Source organism: Ruditapes philippinarum, unplaced genomic scaffold (genome assembly GCF_026571515.1).
Source record: "Ruditapes philippinarum isolate M1 unplaced genomic scaffold, ASM2657151v2 ctg1476_1_1_1_1, whole genome shotgun sequence".
NCBI lineage: Eukaryota > Metazoa > Mollusca > Bivalvia > Venerida > Veneridae > Ruditapes > Ruditapes philippinarum.
Genome location: NW_026852145.1, coordinates 45,765 through 65,519, shown reverse-complemented (window position 1 = coordinate 65,519; position 19,755 = coordinate 45,765). Strand labels below are relative to the sequence as shown.

At 31.2% G+C, this 19,755-nt stretch overlaps 1 protein-coding gene across 1 annotated transcript; it reads left to right on the top strand.

Moving 5' to 3' along the window:
- Positions 1 to 6,901: 6,901 nt before the first annotated feature.
- On the top strand, positions 6,902 to 15,897 carry LOC132750670 (apoptosis regulator BAX-like). Its single transcript, XM_060740687.1, has 4 exons — positions 6,902 to 7,236; positions 8,178 to 8,295; positions 14,676 to 14,918; positions 15,452 to 15,897. The coding sequence occupies exons 1-4, from the start codon at positions 6,929 to 6,931 to the stop codon at positions 15,554 to 15,556; spliced, it is 774 nt and encodes a 257-aa protein (XP_060596670.1). The 5' UTR covers positions 6,902 to 6,928; the 3' UTR covers positions 15,557 to 15,897.
- Positions 15,898 to 19,755: the final 3,858 nt, after the last annotated feature.

The window sequence follows — 19,755 nt, the reverse complement described above, 5'->3', positions numbered from 1 at the left end:
AGGGAGGTAATCAGTGTGAGGAGTTTGACAGTTTTTAGCAATCTCTTGAAACCTACGCAGTGACCTCCCCTTATCAGTACAATTGGAGTTTGAGTTTTTAGAGGCATCAGTCAATGATGTACAGCATAAAAAGTGTTCCACAAAATATACAAATGTACTAGATGGCATATATCAATCAAAACGAAAGTGTTACATTTTGAAAATAAGCTTAGATATCAGTATCAGTTTAAATGCTAATATTATTTCTTACAGATTTACAGTAGAGCTCTACATTAAGTAAAATTTTTGGGAAACTAATTTTATTTACTCTAAATAAAGCTAGCCTATGGTACACATATACATGTAGATCTTTTTAAGTAATGGGACTTAATTAAATTGCACTACAAGTATATTTTAAAAATATAACAATAATCATCGCTTGTCGTTAAAATGGTTATACAATTTGAGAAAAAGACAAAGTAAAAACTGGGACATAAGATAAGTATCTTAATTATGTCCCAGGTAAAAAGGAAGAGACAAAAAAGGGGAAAAGTAGCAAAAATGAAATAAACAAAATAAACAAAAATTTTCCCGTTCAAAAATGGAACTAGCTTAATTTGAAAAATGTCAAAACTTTTCACTCTTGGACTTCCATAAAAAGTTCGTCGATCATACCTAAACAGTCCTTTTTCAACTAGGACAGGAAGATACTCATAAAAGTGACATTTTTAAAGCAATGGCAGTCATAATCAGTGGTCGTTTAAATTCTCTTTAAGTATAAAATAACTTAAGTGATCTTAAAGATATTACAATTTAGAAAAAAAAAATATGCATGTTAATTAGAAATTTAATACACGAAGCCATTAAACAACAACAACAAAAAAGCAAGTTGCTTGATAAGTTAGTATGCGATAGATATACTGTGAACCAGTCCATGACAGGAGCCGTGCCAATATGAAATATCTTCCAGTTCGACTCTGTGTGGTAGAATGTGACATAAAATTATAATTAATTGGTTGTTCATTTTTGATACATTAATTGCCTTTGCATTTCTTTTATTTATTTATTTCATTTTATTTTATTGATTTACTGTATTTATCACACACCAGTGCCGATTTTGCGACTCCGTAAAAATGGTATTGCACGGCCGTGCATATATTTTGACGTGACGTCATTAGCGTTATACAAACATAGTGTAAAGACGCGCTAAAGAATACATTTAAAATTTTGTAAAAGGTTATTAAGAGTTCAACCTAACACCTGTAATGCTAGTGTATACGGCGAGCTGGGAAGATATCCCTTATATATTCATAGGTTTGTAAGGATAATAAAATACTGGTTAAAAATTGTAGAAACTGATAACATAATCCTTAAGACAGTATATAATCAAGCTTTGTATGATAGCAACAATGGTCATAAAAACTGGGTTTCAAATGTAAAAAAGCTTTTGAATGATTATGGATTTTCATATGTTTTTAATAATGTTAATATTATTGACAAAAAATATTTTTATTTTGAATTTAGAAGTCGCGTTATTGATTCTTTTAAACAGGAATGGTATGCTACCTTAGATAATAGTTCTGTATTGTATATGTACAAAAATGTTAAATGTAGTTTTGAGTATGAACTTTATTTGGATATCTTGCCAAGATGTTTTAGATTTTATTTCTGTAGATTAAGAATGAGTACTTTGTCTTTGAGAATACAAACTGGCAGATATTCTAGAAATAGAATTGTTAGAGAGGAAAGGTATTGTTTATGTTGTAATGCCTCAGACATTGAAGATGAATTTCATTTTGTTTGTATATGTCGTTGTTATGCAGAGTTAAGAAAAAAATATTTGAAAATTAAATATACCAGAAATCCATCAGTTTATAAATTTTTACAATTATTGAACTCAAATAGTAAATATGAATTAATTCAGTTATCCAAATTTGTTAAAGAAGCACTTGCTTTGAGAAACACACTGTTAAATGTTGAGCGTTAAACATCATTATTGCTCATTCTCCTGTTTGTATGTCTTTACTTTTTTAATTTGTAGTATACATATTTATTATTTCATTTTCTTGTTACTAGATGAATTAAGATTAAGAATTTTGAAAATGTCATACTTGCTATTACCATTATATTGACGTTATGCTTGTAAATATTATTGTATTATAGATGATGTACTATGTACAAATCTTAATAAAGTATCTGTTCTGTTCTGCTAAATGTTAGCGTTATACTATAGTTGCGTCAATGAAAAAATGACTCTTATTTCACTTTAAACGGTCTTTATTTTGGGTATGTGATAAATAGAATATTAAATTCGTGTAAGTTCATTACTGAATTTATTGCACTCGTTGAATAAAATAATATTGGAAGTGGCTATAGCCGTACGGGCGTCACGTACGACTAGCCAGGACTCACTGTATTGTCTAGCCGTACGGCACTTTTCAAAGTTAAATGGAAGTCGAACATGCATATGTTATTTTGTGCCTCATGATTATGATTTGTTGTTTTATTTGTATGAAAGATGAATTTTTGTTAATTAAGCACATCACGGATTTATATAAATCCGTGAGCACATACATGTACATCGAATAGTGGAATAAATAAAAAGAACATTAAAAAAAGCAAAAAATAATTGTATAATTTTCAAATACATTAGATAAATTTCGAACATAAAAGCACAATCAATTAATTAGCCTTAACTAAAGCCTACCATAGAATTTTATTAAAATGCGTTTCACGGAACATGCAAACTTTCCTTAATGATGCACAGACACTTGGAGTTTGGAGCTCAAAACGCCTTTAAAATCCAAATAAAATGCATATTTGTCAATCCCAGCACATGTACTGATCATATATATATATATATATATATATATATATATATATATATATATTATATATATATATATATATATATATATATATATATATATATATATATATATATATATATATAAACTTAACCCATTACTTCATATATACACGCCTTTTAACGCCTTTTTCACCCCCCCCCCCTTTTTTGTTGTCTCAAATGATGAAAAAATGCCTTATTTAGGCCCCAAACACTTGTTTTTGTTTGAGAAATGTTGTTAAAAAAAGTGACCTCTTTTTCGGCGCGGCCCCCCAACCAAAAGATACATCAGGGGGTTGCCAGAAGGGGGATGTGCCCCCTTCTGTTTGGGGGGTTTGAAGGGGGGCGGAGTCCCCCTCATCGCCAAGAAAAATTTTGGACGTGTGAGAGGCTGTAAATGACCCCAGATTGATCATAAGGTAACGTGTAACCAACGCTGAAAAGCATTTGACTCTATCTCAATCCATTGAGAAAGTGCAGCACTTTGAAATCAATTTTGATGGAAAAAATCAACGCAAAATAGTGATTTTTGGCAATTTTGAGATGTCCCCTCGTTGCCATGGTAACAGAAAATTTAAGCCTGAGCATGTTGTTGCAAGTGCAATGGTCCAGTCAACATTTGTGCCAAGTTTGATTAGTGTTGAAGCAGTTTTTATAGTATTATAGCAATTTGAACTTGTAACGGGAGACTTTTCAATGAAAACAGCCATTTTTCACAAAAAGCTCATGAAGTAATGGGTTAATGAAAAAAATAAAAAAATCTACAAAACAACAATTTTTCTTCAAATTTATATGACAGGCCATGTTTAAACATGAAAAAACGCGATTTAGGGTAATTTCAAGTATTTTCATCATTTTCAGTTAACCCATTACTTCATATACACGCCTTTTAACGCCTTTTTCACCCCCCCCCCCTTTTATATTGTCTCAAATGATGAAAAAATGCCTTATTTAGGCCCCAAACACTTGTTTTTGTTTGAGAAATGTTGTTAAAAAAAGTGACCTCTTTTTTTCGGCGCGGCCCCCCAACCAAAAGATACATCAGGGGGTTGCCAGAAGGGGGATGTGCCCCCTTCTGTTTGGGGGGTTTGAAGGGGGGCGGAGTCCCCCTCATCGCCAAGAAAAATTTTGGACGTGTGAGAGGCTGTAAATGACCCCAGATTGATCATAAGGTAACGTGTAACCAACGCTGAAAAGCATTTGACTCTATCTCAATCCATTGAGAAAGTGCAGCACTTTGAAATCAATTTTGATGGAAAAAATCAACGCAAAATAGTGATTTTTGGCAATTTTGAGATGTCCCCTCGTTGCCATGGTAACAGAAAATTTAAGCCTGAGCATGTTGTTGCAAGGGCAATGGTCCAGTTAACATTTGTGCCAAGTTTGATTAGTGTTGAAGCAGTTTTTTACAGGATTATAGCAATTTGAACTTGTAACGGGAGACTTTTCAATGAAAACAGCCATTTTTCACAAAAAGCTCATGAAGTAATGGGTTAATGAAAAAAATAAAAAAATCTACAAAACAACAATTTTTCTTCAAATTTATATGACAGGCCATGTTTAAACATGAAAAAACGCGATTTAGGGTAATTTCAAGTATTTTCATCATTTTCAGTTAACCCATTACTTCATATACACGCCTTTTAACGCCTTTTTCACCCCCCCCCCTTTTATATTGTCTCAAATGATGAAAAAATGCCTTATTTAGGCCCCAAACACTTGTTTTTGTTTGAGAAATGTTGTTAAAAAAAGTGACCTCTTTTTCGGCGCGGCCCCCCAACCAAAAGATACATCAGGGGGTTGCCAGAAGGGGGATGTGCCCCCTTCTGTTTGGGGGGTTTGAAGGGGGGCGGAGTCCCCCTCATCGCCAAGAAAAATTTTGGACGTGTGAGAGGCTGTAAATGACCCCAGATTGATCATAAGGTAACGTGTAACCAACGCTGAAAAGCATTTGACTCTATCTCAATCCATTGAGAAAGTGCAGCACTTTGAAATCAATTTTGATGGAAAAAATCAACGCAAAATAGTGATTTTTGGCAATTTTGAGATGTCCCCTCGTTGCCATGGTAACAGAAAATTTAAGCCTGAGCATGTTGTTGCAAGTGCAATGGTCCAGTCAACATTTGTGCCAAGTTTGATTAGTGTTGAAGCAGTTTTTATAGTATTATAGCAATTTGAACTTGTAACGGGAGACTTTTCAATGAAAACAGCCATTTTTCACAAAAAGCTCATGAAGTAATGGGTTAAAACAAGCCGTTTTGAAAAAAAATTCATATTTCAACATCTATAATAATTATCCCGAAACAACCAATTTTCAATCACAACCTAAATTCAAACACATTCTTAATTCTGTGGCACTGATGTCATGTCTGACTAAATTGCTTAAAGTCACATGTTTATTAACTTCAAAACTTTCAGAAATGCCATACTTGATTAATTGTAGGATGTTATCAGTAAAACAATAAGAAACTGTTTGTTTTAAGTGACACAATATAGATTATTCAACTTTAACTATATCAAAAAAGTCACTTGTTTAAAATAGTGGTATAAATTTTTTAAAGCAAGTTATTTTTTTTATAAAATATTGGCTACAGAGTTTTACCATTTACCTCAGTCCTAGGTGTATTTAAAACATTAATTTATATGATGTACCACTAAATATTCATCAGACTTTACATGGGGGTCCTTATTAATAAAATCTTATATTGTTTTCTAATTTTTTCGTGTGATGATTGTAGAATAATTGTTTTGTAAGCGATACCAACTGGCAGATCTAGACAAGTTTCAATATTTGCTAATATTATAAAGTGGGAAAGGTAAAATGGCTGTAAAGATTGGATGCAGTTATCATTTTGCACCCCAAATAGCATACTAAGAAGTGACACCTTTAACTGACTTTTTATACACATTAACAGTAGTCATACCAATGCACTGTACTGTACATATGTTATAACATTTAGTGTAAGTTTCTTAAAATCTTAAAAAATATGTTGAAAATCGTTGAACAGACTGTTGTGAAATTTTATACAATTTTAAGTGGCCCTGATTTTTCTTGATCAAATTTTCCATGGTGATTACCCTGCTGTTTGAATTTAGGTTAAAATATTCCTGGGAGTGACCCGAGTGGGTCATATTGTTTTTATTGTTTTTCTAAGAAAGTTCAAGACTTGTTGAAAATGTACCAATCTTAAAATGAATAAGTGTTGATAGATGCATTAATAGCTAAAATAAATTTAAAGTATAATTTCCCCTTCCATTTATTATTGGCTAAAAACGGCTTAACTGATTGAATATTGGTTGTCCCGGGATATCTATATAGATGTTGAAATATGAATTTTTATTTAAAACGGAGAGGCTCGCATAATATAATTTTATTCAACTCGTGCAATAAATTCAGTATTGAACTTACACTCATTCAATACCCTCTATTTATTATTTATTTTTTTGTTTTATTTTTTTATGAAAATTGTTCTAAACAGGGCCGACAAGTTGCAAAGCAAGTTTCCATACGATTGTGGTCTTTGACCAATGACCTTAATATCAGGTCAATATACGATATGGGTTTTCCGCTATTTCTATTTTTATACTGTTGCCACCTGACGTAATATTTGCGGGCAGGGGAAGTTTACTAACGCATGCGCAAAGGTAACTTCCCAGGACAAAAGATACATGTGAAAGAATTAACTACGCCACATTTTTCATCTACGCTGAGTTAAAAAATGTTTAACTTAATATACTACCGATATATTCTAAATATAAACACTCGTGAAGTCAGGCTTGTAATATATATTCATTGAAATTATTGTGATATTCAGAATTTGACAATTTGTAATCGTATCATAACGTGCTTTGAGCAGTTTGCTTGTTGTGTGGATTTGTCAATATTTATACGATCAGCTGCTCGAAAGTGACTCATGTTTACAAACATTTAGTAAACAGTACTGTACAGTATAGTATAATGTAGTGTTGCAGTAGAAAAGTGATTTTTTTAATGTGACTACTTTTATCTTAAAATTTTGTGTGCAGGTGAAACTGAAAGGTTTGTTTCTTGAAATTTAATAAAAGATTTGACTATAATCTGAATAGTACAGTACTTATCTGATGCCAACTAATAGTATTATCTTATATAATGGGATGATGGCTACAGTTGCACCATCCGAAAGGGAGTACCCAGGAGGCTGTGTTAATCCTCGTTTGAGGCGAATATCAATGCACCTTGATAAACTGGAATTGCCTGATGACAACAGAAAAAATCCATTCTTTGAGAAAATTTTACAAGGTTCGAAAGTAAGTGCAGAGGAAACAAAGGAAGAAGGGAAAATATTGTTCAAAGATTTTATTGTTAAAGAATTCGAGGAGGAAGGCTTGGACACCCCAGATGTAATACGAACAGAACTAGAGAATATTTGGTAAACTTTCCTTTATATAATTATACAGTATTGGGCGTTTTCCTCGAGTGTACTTACTATTGTAAAACTGAAAAGGTTTCATTACTCAAGCTGATTCAGAAAGGTTGTATATACACAGTCCAACTCCTCTAGGCTGAGTGTGAATATGCAACTTAACTCAATCAAATCGAATGATACAGTCCTACAGAATATCACCATGTGTAATTTTACTTTTTATTTATTTATCTTTTGTAAAATATGTAAAAAAAATATGATCAAAATTAAAGGAATTATTGCTATGACACTGAGAGTGATGACAATGTTACATTATAATACATGTAAGTCTCTAATAGTAATACCATATAAAACAAAATAGTTAATCTTAACCTAATTAAAGTGACATTATGTCCATCCAAGGGTATATAGTGATTGAAGAGGTGTTAGTCAAAATAATTATGTTTACATCTTGCCATATTTCCTTCAGATTTATAATTTCTTTTACATAAAAGATAAATTACTCACTTGTATAGCCCAAGGATATTTTGTAACATTCAATTTATAAGAAGAGTTGGGCAGTTGAAATATATAGTCAATTCAGCTCAACTTGACAATGAAAAAATGTGGTTACCTGGCGGTATGGCCACATCATAGTAAAGATCACCATCCGCGCAGTCTGATCAGTATCCATGCTGTTCCCTATCAGTTTCTCTACTTGTAATAGGGTTTGTAAGAATAGCATGGATCCTGGTCAGACTTCGGGGATGCGCAGGCTGGTCTGCATCCATGCTGGTCGCAAACGCACTGTGTTTGTTTTGTCATGGTGCGGCTCATTATGTAATATTCAACATTGAAACTGTACAGCCATTGCATTAAATTCAATCTGATATATATTAATATATTCTTGATGAGATTTCAGCTCTTGTTTTGTATAGAATGTACATGTATTTGTTTGTGATTTTCAGCACTCCACAGGGGTTTCCCAATCCAACCTGGGCAAAGGTTGGCCAAGACCTTCGTAGATATGCAGACGAATTCCAGAGAAGTAAAGAGAGAAAGAAGGTTCAAAAACGAGCAGCTGAGGTAATTATTTGTTCATATACATGTAAATAGTCAAAACATCTGGACATAATGAATAGTTTTCATATATCAAAATGTAATCAGAAGTGAACTGGGTCAGTAAAATTAGTTACTTTACAGTGAAGATACATAGTTTGGAATGCACATGGCCTTTACAGTAGCTGATAATAATAGCATGGCTGAAAATGCTAATTATTCAAAAAAAATCTTTCAAAACATAAATTGTATCAAAGCTGGGATGCTTCTTCATTGAAACTGTCTTTGGGATAAATTGTATACCCAATGCAATACAGTGCATCAACTGGATAGTGCCGGTTTTAGAAACATGCATTCCAGTAGTCCAACTAATTAGACTTGTCAAAGAGACACCGAGATAATTTTGGACGGGCGCTGTCTTTTTCCAACGGTTTGACAGTAAGAAAAAAAAGTCTGTAAAATGGGTCAAACCGTTCACGCCAAATTAATTAGGCTAGCATTCCAGTTACCACACAGTAACACTGTCCAGAGATGCATACAAGGCAGAGATGTGCATAGCCGAAGTGGGAAATCTTGAATGCTATCAGATTGACTTCATTGTTTCTAGGGCTTAATAAATATAACATATTATGACGACAGCTTTGTGATTTTGCCTATAATTAGCACAAAACTGAAAAAACATCAAAGCACTCATGGCTAGCAATTTGTCCACCGGTAAATTTGTTTTTAAAAATATCCAGATTGGCTCCTGGAACATATTAGATAACTACCTGGTTAAATATCTTATTGTTTACTTATAAATCTATAATGTGTAAATTACAATGATTTCTATGTAATTGATAATATTACCATGACTGTGCAAGTCAAGTACAGTTTCAGATTGAATTACAGTTTATCATAGAGTATTGATTACAGTTTGATCATGGAGTATTTATAAAAATCTAAATCTTAAATTCTGTCATTGTAATCTATTCATTAAGCTTGCATCATGCTAATGAATGATGACTGAAATAGAATTGTAAAAGACTTGTTGCTGATGTCAGTGGAGTAGAATGTATTGATCAATTATTCAATGACTTACATTCCATGCGCCCAGTAACAGCAGTTGCGGAGGGCAAAATTATTGATTTGAAAAAAAAAAGCAGAAGAAATCTGCTCCGTTCAAATTAGCTGATAACACTTTTAACTGGCAGATGTTGCTTACTATTGGTTGACAGCATTTTTTGAATTCCCAATAAATGAGAAGTCATTGAAATATGCTGATGTAGGAGACAGTAATAGAATTAGTCGGAGAAGTTGCGCTTGATAATGATCCGATAAGTGACTCCCTTCTTGTCATTAAATTTCCCCCACTTTGCTCACAACATAATTGAATAATTGGAAAAATCACTGCTTTGTCAACTTAATAAAGTGATTCAGTAGCATAAATGTTTATTGAGCTCGACTTTGATGAGAAATTGTTTTATTGCTATAGATCAGCATGCTGAGTTATTCATAGCATCAGATTTATTGAGGTGATAATATGACATTCTAAGAGCTAAGGTTGATCTTTTTTCAACCATTTAATTATGCTAGAAAATAGTCAATTATCAGTCCCCCATTATGCCAAGTGGTTAAGGTCATTGACTTCAAACCGCTTGCCTCTCACCACTGTAAGTTCGAATCCTGTCAGGGACTTTGGATTCTTTCATGTAAGGAAGCTATTAAGCTACCCAACGGAACCTCAGTGATTCTACTCTGCAGGTGCCCTTTTGTGCTTTAGGTCTTCCTCCACCAGTAAAGCTGGTAAGTCATCATATAGCCCAACCAAAAGAGAAAACAATTTTTATGTCCTGCGGATTTGAGCCTAACATGTAACTCAAGTCATAACTGTACACATGTACCAGGCAGATAGACAAAGAAGTTAATTAACTTGACAATTATAAAAGAATTTATTTCATAGTTCGAACAATAAAAAATTTTGTTTTTAAAAGTTAACATAAATTGAGTTATGTCAGATTTATTTTGAACTCTTTTAATTTCCTTTTTTTTTTGGATAAAATTTAACTATTATTAGTACCTTGAAATTTTCCCAAATTCTGCAATATGATGATGATATGTTTATTTTTTCCCTAAAATTTAGAAAATGAAAACACCTAACTTAAAGTATGTAGCACTCCCTAACTTCGGTGAATTTACAAGAAATAGTACGTATATAATTTATTTTAACTCATTTGGGAAGGAAGCTTGTTACTATTATTAGCTACATGTAAGTTTATAATTGGAAACCACTCACAAAAATGTTTCCTGGAACTAATCACAGACAGTACCGATTATTTAAATCTTGAACCCACAAACGCTTGGTTGAGTGGCAGAATCTAATGCTTTGAACAATAGGCAACCGCTCCCCTTTTACAGGAAATAAGACAATATAGAATAAGTTAGTAGGTTTACCATTAATAATTTTCTAACCATGTCATACTAAAATCTTAAAGTGTACCTTTAATACTTTCGTAACCTAAACCATGTCATACATTTAATTTATGGTTAAGTCATGTGGTTGTATGAATAAGATTTGATGTATCAATGATATAAGTAAATGATGAATAAAAGATTCCTTGAAAGAAAAGAGAAAGTACGTTTTGTATTAGTATAATAGTGACGCCATCGAGAAACGGTAATAAGTATATTATGTAAATCAAATGACATTTTATGATGATGAAAATATGCAAATATTTCAATGAAAGAAATTTTGAAGAAAAAAATAAATACTAGTCCTGGGGGTTTTCTTTTTAACATATGTAGTCATTTATTTTGATTTTATTACGTAAATGAATGTTTATTTTTATTCGGCGCACAAATGACGTTGGTTATCTATATACATTGTATTAACTACATCATAATGTTACTGTAAAAAATTATTATGTCTAAAATAGAAATTTACATTATAAGAATCTATTTATATAATGTATATGCGGTAAAGATTAAGTTACATTATAAGGTTTCATGTCTAACCGTCACTCTATGTTAATCATTAAAGATTGAATTACATAGGTCAACAACAGGCAATAAGTGAAGTAAGCTCTATAATTGATTCAACGCATTGAGTAATATCTTTAAAAGAAGTGTTTGAATTTTTTGTGCAACTTTTGTTGTCATTTTTGAACAGTAAATCTTTAAATTAAATGATACATGGCTTAATCATTTTTGTTGGTAGAAGTGTGTGGGGGACTGGAGGGAACAGGGGATTTTATATTTGTTGAAGATATTGATTTCATATATCGGTTTACAAAACATTATTTTTCACATGCCATTGAATATTAAATCAGTTTTAAAATATTTAATATTTAAGTGAATTACGTATTTCGAAAGATGTTAAAATTAGAATGATTCAGAAACTTGAAATCTTTCTGTTGTTTTTTTATGCGCATTACCCCGGTAAGAACATTGATGTATCGGTTATTGTTAAAGATCCATTTTTTTTGTAACGTCATTATAATGATTGGGGGAGGTGTTAGGTTATAATTTATGAAGGCATTTGTCATTGAATAAAATGTAACAAGATTTTATCTATCAAACATGAATAAATAATGTAATAAACGTATGATGAATCATAACACTTTAACCTTTTCATTGACTTCTTCTTGACAGGTTAAACCACAAACCAAGATAATAATGTACTAGTATCTTTATGCTAAAAAGGGCATTTAAGTGTCAAGTGTGATTTTGTGTGTACATCCTTTCCAAAACACCATAACATCTGTAAAGAGATAATATATTAAGCGTAATAACCGATATATGTAATTTTGTAGTTTGTTCAAATAATGTATGATTGTGATAAGAAATTGACTTGGTTGATGATGACTGACAAAGTCGGGTTTTATTTTGAAGTGGTTTTATCTAAGATATGGTCTTTCATTGACACAATCTGACTAAAGTTCAGATCTTATGTTTACAAGTATGTAAAGTGTTAATTGATTATTAATAATAATCAGGTAGCTTTTCACATATTGTAGATATGCTATTTAAAAATATGGTGATAAAGATAATAACGTAATATTGATATAGAAATATTGTAACACAATAAGGTTTAAAATATTGCGGACAAAATTTTGATGGCCTGTCTGTGAGAAATAGATCTGATTAATGTATGTAATGTCAATAATTTCAACCCACCTAAACAAAACAAAAGAATTATACACTATCAACTTCCATTTATCATTTTGTGACACTGAAACCTTTTTTTTGCATTTAGGTTATGGACAAAACTATCATGAATAAATTCCAATTAAAAATAAAATCTGACAAATGAAAAATTCTGCCTCTATATTTGAATAGTTATGCTTTTGCCAGATTGACAGCTAATTATTTTAGCTTGAAATGACTTGCGGATTAAGAATGATGTTCATTCTAATATTTGAACGATTGTGTAGATAAAATTAACTCATTTGTTTCTTTAAAAATCATTTTTTAGGTTATATGTTACAAGAAAGTATCATCTTAAAATCATTGTTTAGGTTAGAATTATGTAATTGTTACCAGAAAATATCAGTATTTTAATCAAGGCATATCAGAACATTAGTCAAAATATGTGTTGTGCCAAAGCTAGATTATCAGAGATATTTTTGTTCTAAGAGGGGATATATTGCCCAAGCACAAAAAAGCATATCTCAACACGTAGTACAATAAATCGGACTTACCATTCTATATAAGGTAACTGAGGTCTTTTTTTGGGATACTAGGATTTAAATAGGTTAAATGATATGATACTAAATTTGATAATACAGGGTTTTCATTTTTTTGGAGGCCACATGCAGAATGCTACAATGTAACTAAAACAACCGATTTGGCCAGACGTCAAGGACGATTTTAATCTACAGGCTAAAAATAGAACAGATTTCAACAGTATTTTCACCGATGATATAGTTTGCCAATCTGTTATAATAATGAAATCCTTGAAGTACAAATTAATTTGGGGAATTTTATCAGGTGTTAGTCATATCAGAACACTTGTCTTAGGTAAAAAAAAAATCCTTAATATAGAACTATTTAAACAAGGTTATTGACATTTTAAAAACGTAGTTTGGTAGATTTAAATAATCTTGTGATGAGCTTTTGGTTTTCTTTAATTTTGATTAATAAGGGAATATACAGGTAATAGTTTATAATTAATTACTGTTATTTGACACAGTTTGATCATGTAAACAAACCTGACCAAGGGAAATTTTATTACCTGTTATTATCAGACCACTTTATGAGCCGGGAAAAAATACTGATTATGTAGATCAAGGTTGTTGAAAACGTAATTCATAGATTGATATATTGTGACCAGGGACTTACCCAGAATGATATAACTATAATAATGATATAATTTTGGGAATCTATAATTTGTATAATATTATGTAAGGTGTTATTATACTATAGTTTGTGTAAACAATGATTTATTACCTTTATATGACACGGTTGGGAGACATTTTATTTACGTGTTATCATTAACGTTTATTATCAATGTATTATTATGTACCGGTATTATTAATATAAATTATTAATATTTAGTCTGGAACTTCCAGACAATGTTGTATATAGGTAATAATGACAGATAATCAGGTGATGACTAACTGAACGTCTATGATGAATATGAATAATTATAATGATTTATGTATTGGTGGATAAAGAGGCTTTTAAAAATCTGGAAAAAGGGTTGAGCCCTCCTTGGATGAACAACAATATTACATGAAAATTAAGACTAAGTACTATGGTTTGATCAAGTCGGATCATGAGAGACACTTTAAAAGTGCAACTTCTCTCACGCTCCCAAGCACCGACTTAAGCGTATTAAATCTTCAATACTTAAACTTACTAGAATCAACCATTCCAAGGGACCAGAAAAATTATAAAAAGTTTAAAGTCTTGATTTTTCTTAACATGAATGTTGTCAAAAATATATTCAAATATTAGACAATCTTAAGGAATGCCATAAAGGTATTTGGATAAAGGTTGGACTGTTCATCCTGGTCCATCTTGAATTATGCCTTGTTAGCTTGATATTCTTTTCTATTACCAATCATAAAATTGAAGTACATGGCTTTTATATGTAATGTAATATGTAATAAAGTACTGCAAAATCATTATTATTCATGGGGATCTAATTTTCAGGGTTTTCATGGATAGGTCAATCCACGAATTAAAGATCCAACAAAATTTCATGTTGTCTGGTGCAAAATTTTTTACCTTTTGGAAAAAAAAACAGTCCATGAATTTAAGAACCGGTTCAACCCATTATATTCTTTATGACAAAACCACGAAATTTTATGCCCATGAATTTCAGTGATATCACAGTAGTTGTAAGGTACTTCTCATTACAGAAGATATAAATTGATAGAAATTGATTTGACTAATAATTATGTTCAAACATGTTCTATTTTCAGATCACAGAAAATAGATCAGACGTGACACAGGATCAGTTTAAAGATTTACTGTCAAATCTGTTGAGGAATGGCATAACAAGGGAGAGAATCATTGTACTTTTCTTCTTCTGCTCTGATGTTGCCATAGCAACTCTAAAACGGGGGTCATCGTTGAGCGTGGAGCTATGCCAACGGTTTATTCAGTGGTCCTTTGATTTTATTACAGAGAAAATTTGTTCTTGGGTACAGGCAAATGGAGGATGGGTAAGTTAAGTGATAAACATATGGCAAGATTTTGATTTCATCCAATACTGTAAGCATGACAATTATTAGTAGCAACTAAGCATAGAGTTTTGTCTTAAATAGTTGTAAAAATTAGAAAGTTTCTAGTTTTACATGATCTGCTCTGTACCTGGGGATATATCCTGAAAGGTTGTAGACTTCAGATAACATTTACCCAGGGATTTTTTCATGATTTAAATGGGAACATAACCCATACCCACAGAATTAGGAATTTCAACATTTTGATCAATATTATTGTTTGTGTTTTCTTAATTAAGCTAAAAAAAATTTATTTACTCGTAATTTATCTGTCAAAGATCGAGGAAAACCAAGCATTTAGATAAACTGGGATGTAAACCATTTTACTACACTGTATCTGTGAATAAGGGAAAGACCCTGTTTATAATATGTGTAATGAAATTTAAATTTGATTATATAGAGCCGTCTATACTGGCAATACTGCTTTACAGCAATTGAATATTTTTTACATTTATTTACTCATTCTTTCATTTCAGGGTGCAGTGTTTAGTTCGACTATGGTTATAGTTGGGAGAGCAGCTCTGATGGTCGGAGTGGGCATGATTTGTTACTATGGATACAAGAAATTTATCAAGAATTGATGCCCGGCCGTGTTATGTAAAATGTGATTGCAACTGAATGGAAATTTACTTTCGAAAGCACATTATCAGGGAATTGCAATTGAATGGAAATTTGACTACTTTTAACAGCGCATTGAATCAAAACAGGATTGACATACATGTACCGGTAACATCCATTTTATGACAATGTATAAATGGAAATGCAATATCCATTATTTAAAAATGTGCGACTGGGATACGCAACATTCATTAAATGAAACTATGTGTAAGTGGCAACATTTGGAAACATGTACAACTGATATGTATATGCTAAAGGTATATAAGCGTGTTTGAACTTATGCAGATATAATCTGTGTTACACATGGTAATGAATATGCAGGAATAACTGAACCCCAGTCAAAATGATTGTTTCAAGGAAACTCTTTTTGAATCAATTTAAAATCGATGATTAATTTAAAGTGAAATTAACCCCCAGTTGTACTATTTATGTAGCTTGAAACACTTAATAAATTATTTACAGAAAATTTAATTGTGATATATAAGAAACAAGCCTCTTATTAGAATCCGAATTTTTGAGAATACACACGAGGCTAAATTTTTGCAAATTTCATGAAATAATGCAAAAAAAACTAAATAAAAACAACAAAACAATTTTGTATTGGCATTTGTATATTAGGCAAAAGTAACAATTATCAATTAATGTTCTTATTATAATGAGAAAAAATTTTTTTAAGTAGCTGCATATAAAATGAAAAGATACCCACTCCCCCCCCTTGGGTGGGGGGCAATTGAATTTTTGACAGTTTTTTATAGTTTGTAGGGTTTTATTTCCCCTTTTTTCCCCCTTCAAAAATATGTAATTTTAAAATTAGAATTTTTAAAAATGTATTATTGGTTAAGTACACCACAAATTTCAAAAAGAAGAAGCATAAACTGCCCAACTAACCATCAACGCCCCACAAAGACAAACACAAAAAGAAAGTTTTTAAAATAGACAACAGAAAATAAGAATACAAAAACAGTTACCTATTTGAATAGCTTTAAATATAAATGATTTCACACAATTACCACCCATCGTGCGTGAGGGTACCTGAAATGAGTTCAGACAAAGGCCTGGCATCGCAGATCTTGATTAAGGAATCCATTTTTGACTATCTGTTTGATTTTATTTGAAAGTGGTATGTTAACAGGCGAACATGCAGAAAGGAAATCCTTGATTATTGATTAGCCGTTTTGCAGGACTGTTGATCTTTTGTTGGTTGCTTAACCATTAAATTACTTTGGGTTGGAGTCAGTGCACAGCTAAATATGTAAGAAGAGAAGTAACTGGAAAATTTTTTTTAATTAAATTCCTAGTTGTCTTTGTTTTGAATTAACTGATGGATACAATTTGTCCTTCTGAATTTTTCTTATAGTTTTTGGCTGTAAATGGGAAATTTGTAATATGATATTCATGTATAGTTTGAAAACTTTATCAGCAAAACAATAACTTACATAAAAGCTATGCAAACCTTCATGTGAAAAAAAAATAACAGCATTAAAAGTACCTTTATAAGTAGATTGGTTAATGAATGGAGAAAAATTTGAATTTGTCATAATGCACTAATGGACCATGGGTGTACATGTAAAAATCACCCCAAAGTTTGTGATACACATAAAATTTTTTGGTTTTTATTGTTTTTATGATCTCAGCGACTCTATGTTGTGTTCGTGCTGTGAATTATTTTGTCGTAAGTAGAGGAAGAAAGGGAGACAGTTCTTGAGATTTTTCGTATTACTTCCTCCCTCCACCCTCAAAAATCCTTGTGCTATTTATTTCTTTGTATTTAATTTATAATTAGGAAAAGGTGCAATTATATACATATACATTGTGTTATCATTACGAAATTCATAAAGTACTGTATTTCTTCATATACATAAAAAATGTTTTGTTTTAACTCTATTGACGATAACACAAGAACACTGAATAGGTGTGTAACAGTGTATTAGATTTATTACGGTAAGAAATTTATATAATGACTGTAGACAAAATTAGTCTCACATAATTACAGTAAATTGATGGTTTTCCATCACCTCATTCAAGAAAAATGTATAGTAAACTCCACTTTTAATGATATCGATTATGACAATATCGCTTATAATGATATACCACGTATAACAATGCTGTTGTCACAGTCTTGTTCTTGTTTTCAAATTGGTTGACTCTTGAATATAACAGTATTAATTTGTCAGTCCCCTGAATATCTTTATTAGCAGAGTTTACTGTATGTATTTTTCATGAATGGTGCACATATTTTGGGTACAGTTATATATCTAGTCAGATAAATGTAACTAATTTTTATTTACATGTATATTGATTTTACAGTACTGGAACTTTCCTAGTTTTACTCCTAAAAGACAATCACATTGTAATTGCCAGTTATTAGAACTTCATCATTGCCAATTATGAGAACTTTATCATTGTCGATTATGAGAACTTCATCAATGCTAATTATGAGAACTTCATCATTGCTAATTATGAGAACTTCATCATTGCCAATTATGAGAACTTCATCATTGCTAATTATGAGAACTTCATCATTGCCAATTATGGGAACTTCATCATTGCCAATTATGAGAACTTCACTTCATCTTAAGTTGCCATACTTCACATGTAGGTAGAATAAAAGTCAAAAGAGAGAATATTAAAATTGTTCACTCTTTATCTTTTTGAACTTGTTCATAAGTCTAGGCTTAACAGATGATTCCATGATGATTAAGTACAAGGCACACATGTTTTGCTGTAAAATTTGTAATTTAAGTGCACTTATGTTGTAAGTCGAACATTATCAAAATGTCATCATATTTTTCTACTTCATTTGTAAGAATCATGCATATACTCGTAATAATCGAACGTGCTTCACATTGCATTCATTACATTTATCTTAGCTAGCTGTCTCTATAAATCTTTACATCATTTTGCTTAATTTATATTTACATATAAATGTTTATGATAAGACTCTTTTTTTTCAGACAGAAACTAGATTGTATTGATAGTTTCTGATCAACAACCCTGCTAGTTAGCTTTAAAAAAAAAGACATTAAGTCTTTGAAACTTGGTTTCTTTTACAATTTGGGAAATGAAAATATGTCAAAAACTGTTAGTCCCCACTACTGATGTTTTTTATTGAAATGAAAAAGTTGGCAGTTGCATGTGGTAGAGCTGGTATTGAAAAACTAGAACTACTCATTTAGAAATTGTTTATGTCATAACTCCCTGCCATCTGCAGTGTCTAATTCTAATGATGTATTTATAGACATTTTACAAAATATTTCTTTATGTTCCATTTAAGTACATTTGACATGTTAAACAAAATAAAAAAAAATTTATACCACATTTCATAAAATGATCTCATTTACAAACTTCGCTCATGGACAGAATCGAGCTCAAAACAGATTTTGTCCTTAAACAAATCCTTGTATACCTTTATTTATTTATTTTTTTCATTTTATGTGTTCATAACTTTATTGTTCACTAGAGTTGTGCTGTTTGTGTGGCCTTTTTGTAATGAATTGGCCAATTTTTTGCTCCCTGTTATTATAATACATACTACATTTAAATTTCCACTGAGTTTTTTTTTGACATGTCAGGAACTAATTTTTCATTTGATAATGATTAACTTTTGTGCATAACTTTAGATCATTTGCTCACCCCTTTTTTTACGGAATAATTATTGTGACTGTGAAAAATGTCTCAAAATTGAAGTGCTCCAACATCCAGTTTACCCTAGGTTTAGCTGTGCTCAAGGAAGATTTTTTTTTAAATTGCATAAAATGCTTTTTTGGGGCCCAAACTTCATGAACTTTTCAACGTATTTATTTTCATGTAACACATTATGCTACAGTAATTTCAAATCAACTTGTCCCTTATATGACATGATACAGATACGCTCCGAGGTTAGTGTGTAAATAGTGCTGATTTATATTAAACATTCTTCCAAAGAAGTTAATTTTTTGTACATAATTATTTTATAATTACCATTTTGCTTGTTATATACTTTGTTTTGTGAGTTATTTGTATCAGTCTATTTTGTTTTTGTTCTTCTATGTTATTTAACTTGTTTGATATGTTTGGAAGATACAGCAAATAAAAGAAATTGAATCATTTTCAGCTGTGTTATTTTACCTTAATTCAGGGGTTTTTTATTCCCAGTGTTTTGTGAATGGGTTCAGGGCTCTTT

Coding starts and splice junctions, on each gene's coding strand:
- LOC132750670 (XM_060740687.1), top strand. CDS start 6,929: ATGCCAACTAATAGTATTATCTTATATAATGGGATGATGGCTACAGTT. Junction 8,296..14,675: donor TTCAAAAACGAGCAGCTGAG/GTAATTATTTGT, acceptor TTCTATTTTCAG/ATCACAGAAAATAGATCAGA. Junction 14,919..15,451: donor TACAGGCAAATGGAGGATGG/GTAAGTTAAGTG, acceptor CTTTCATTTCAG/GGTGCAGTGTTTAGTTCGAC.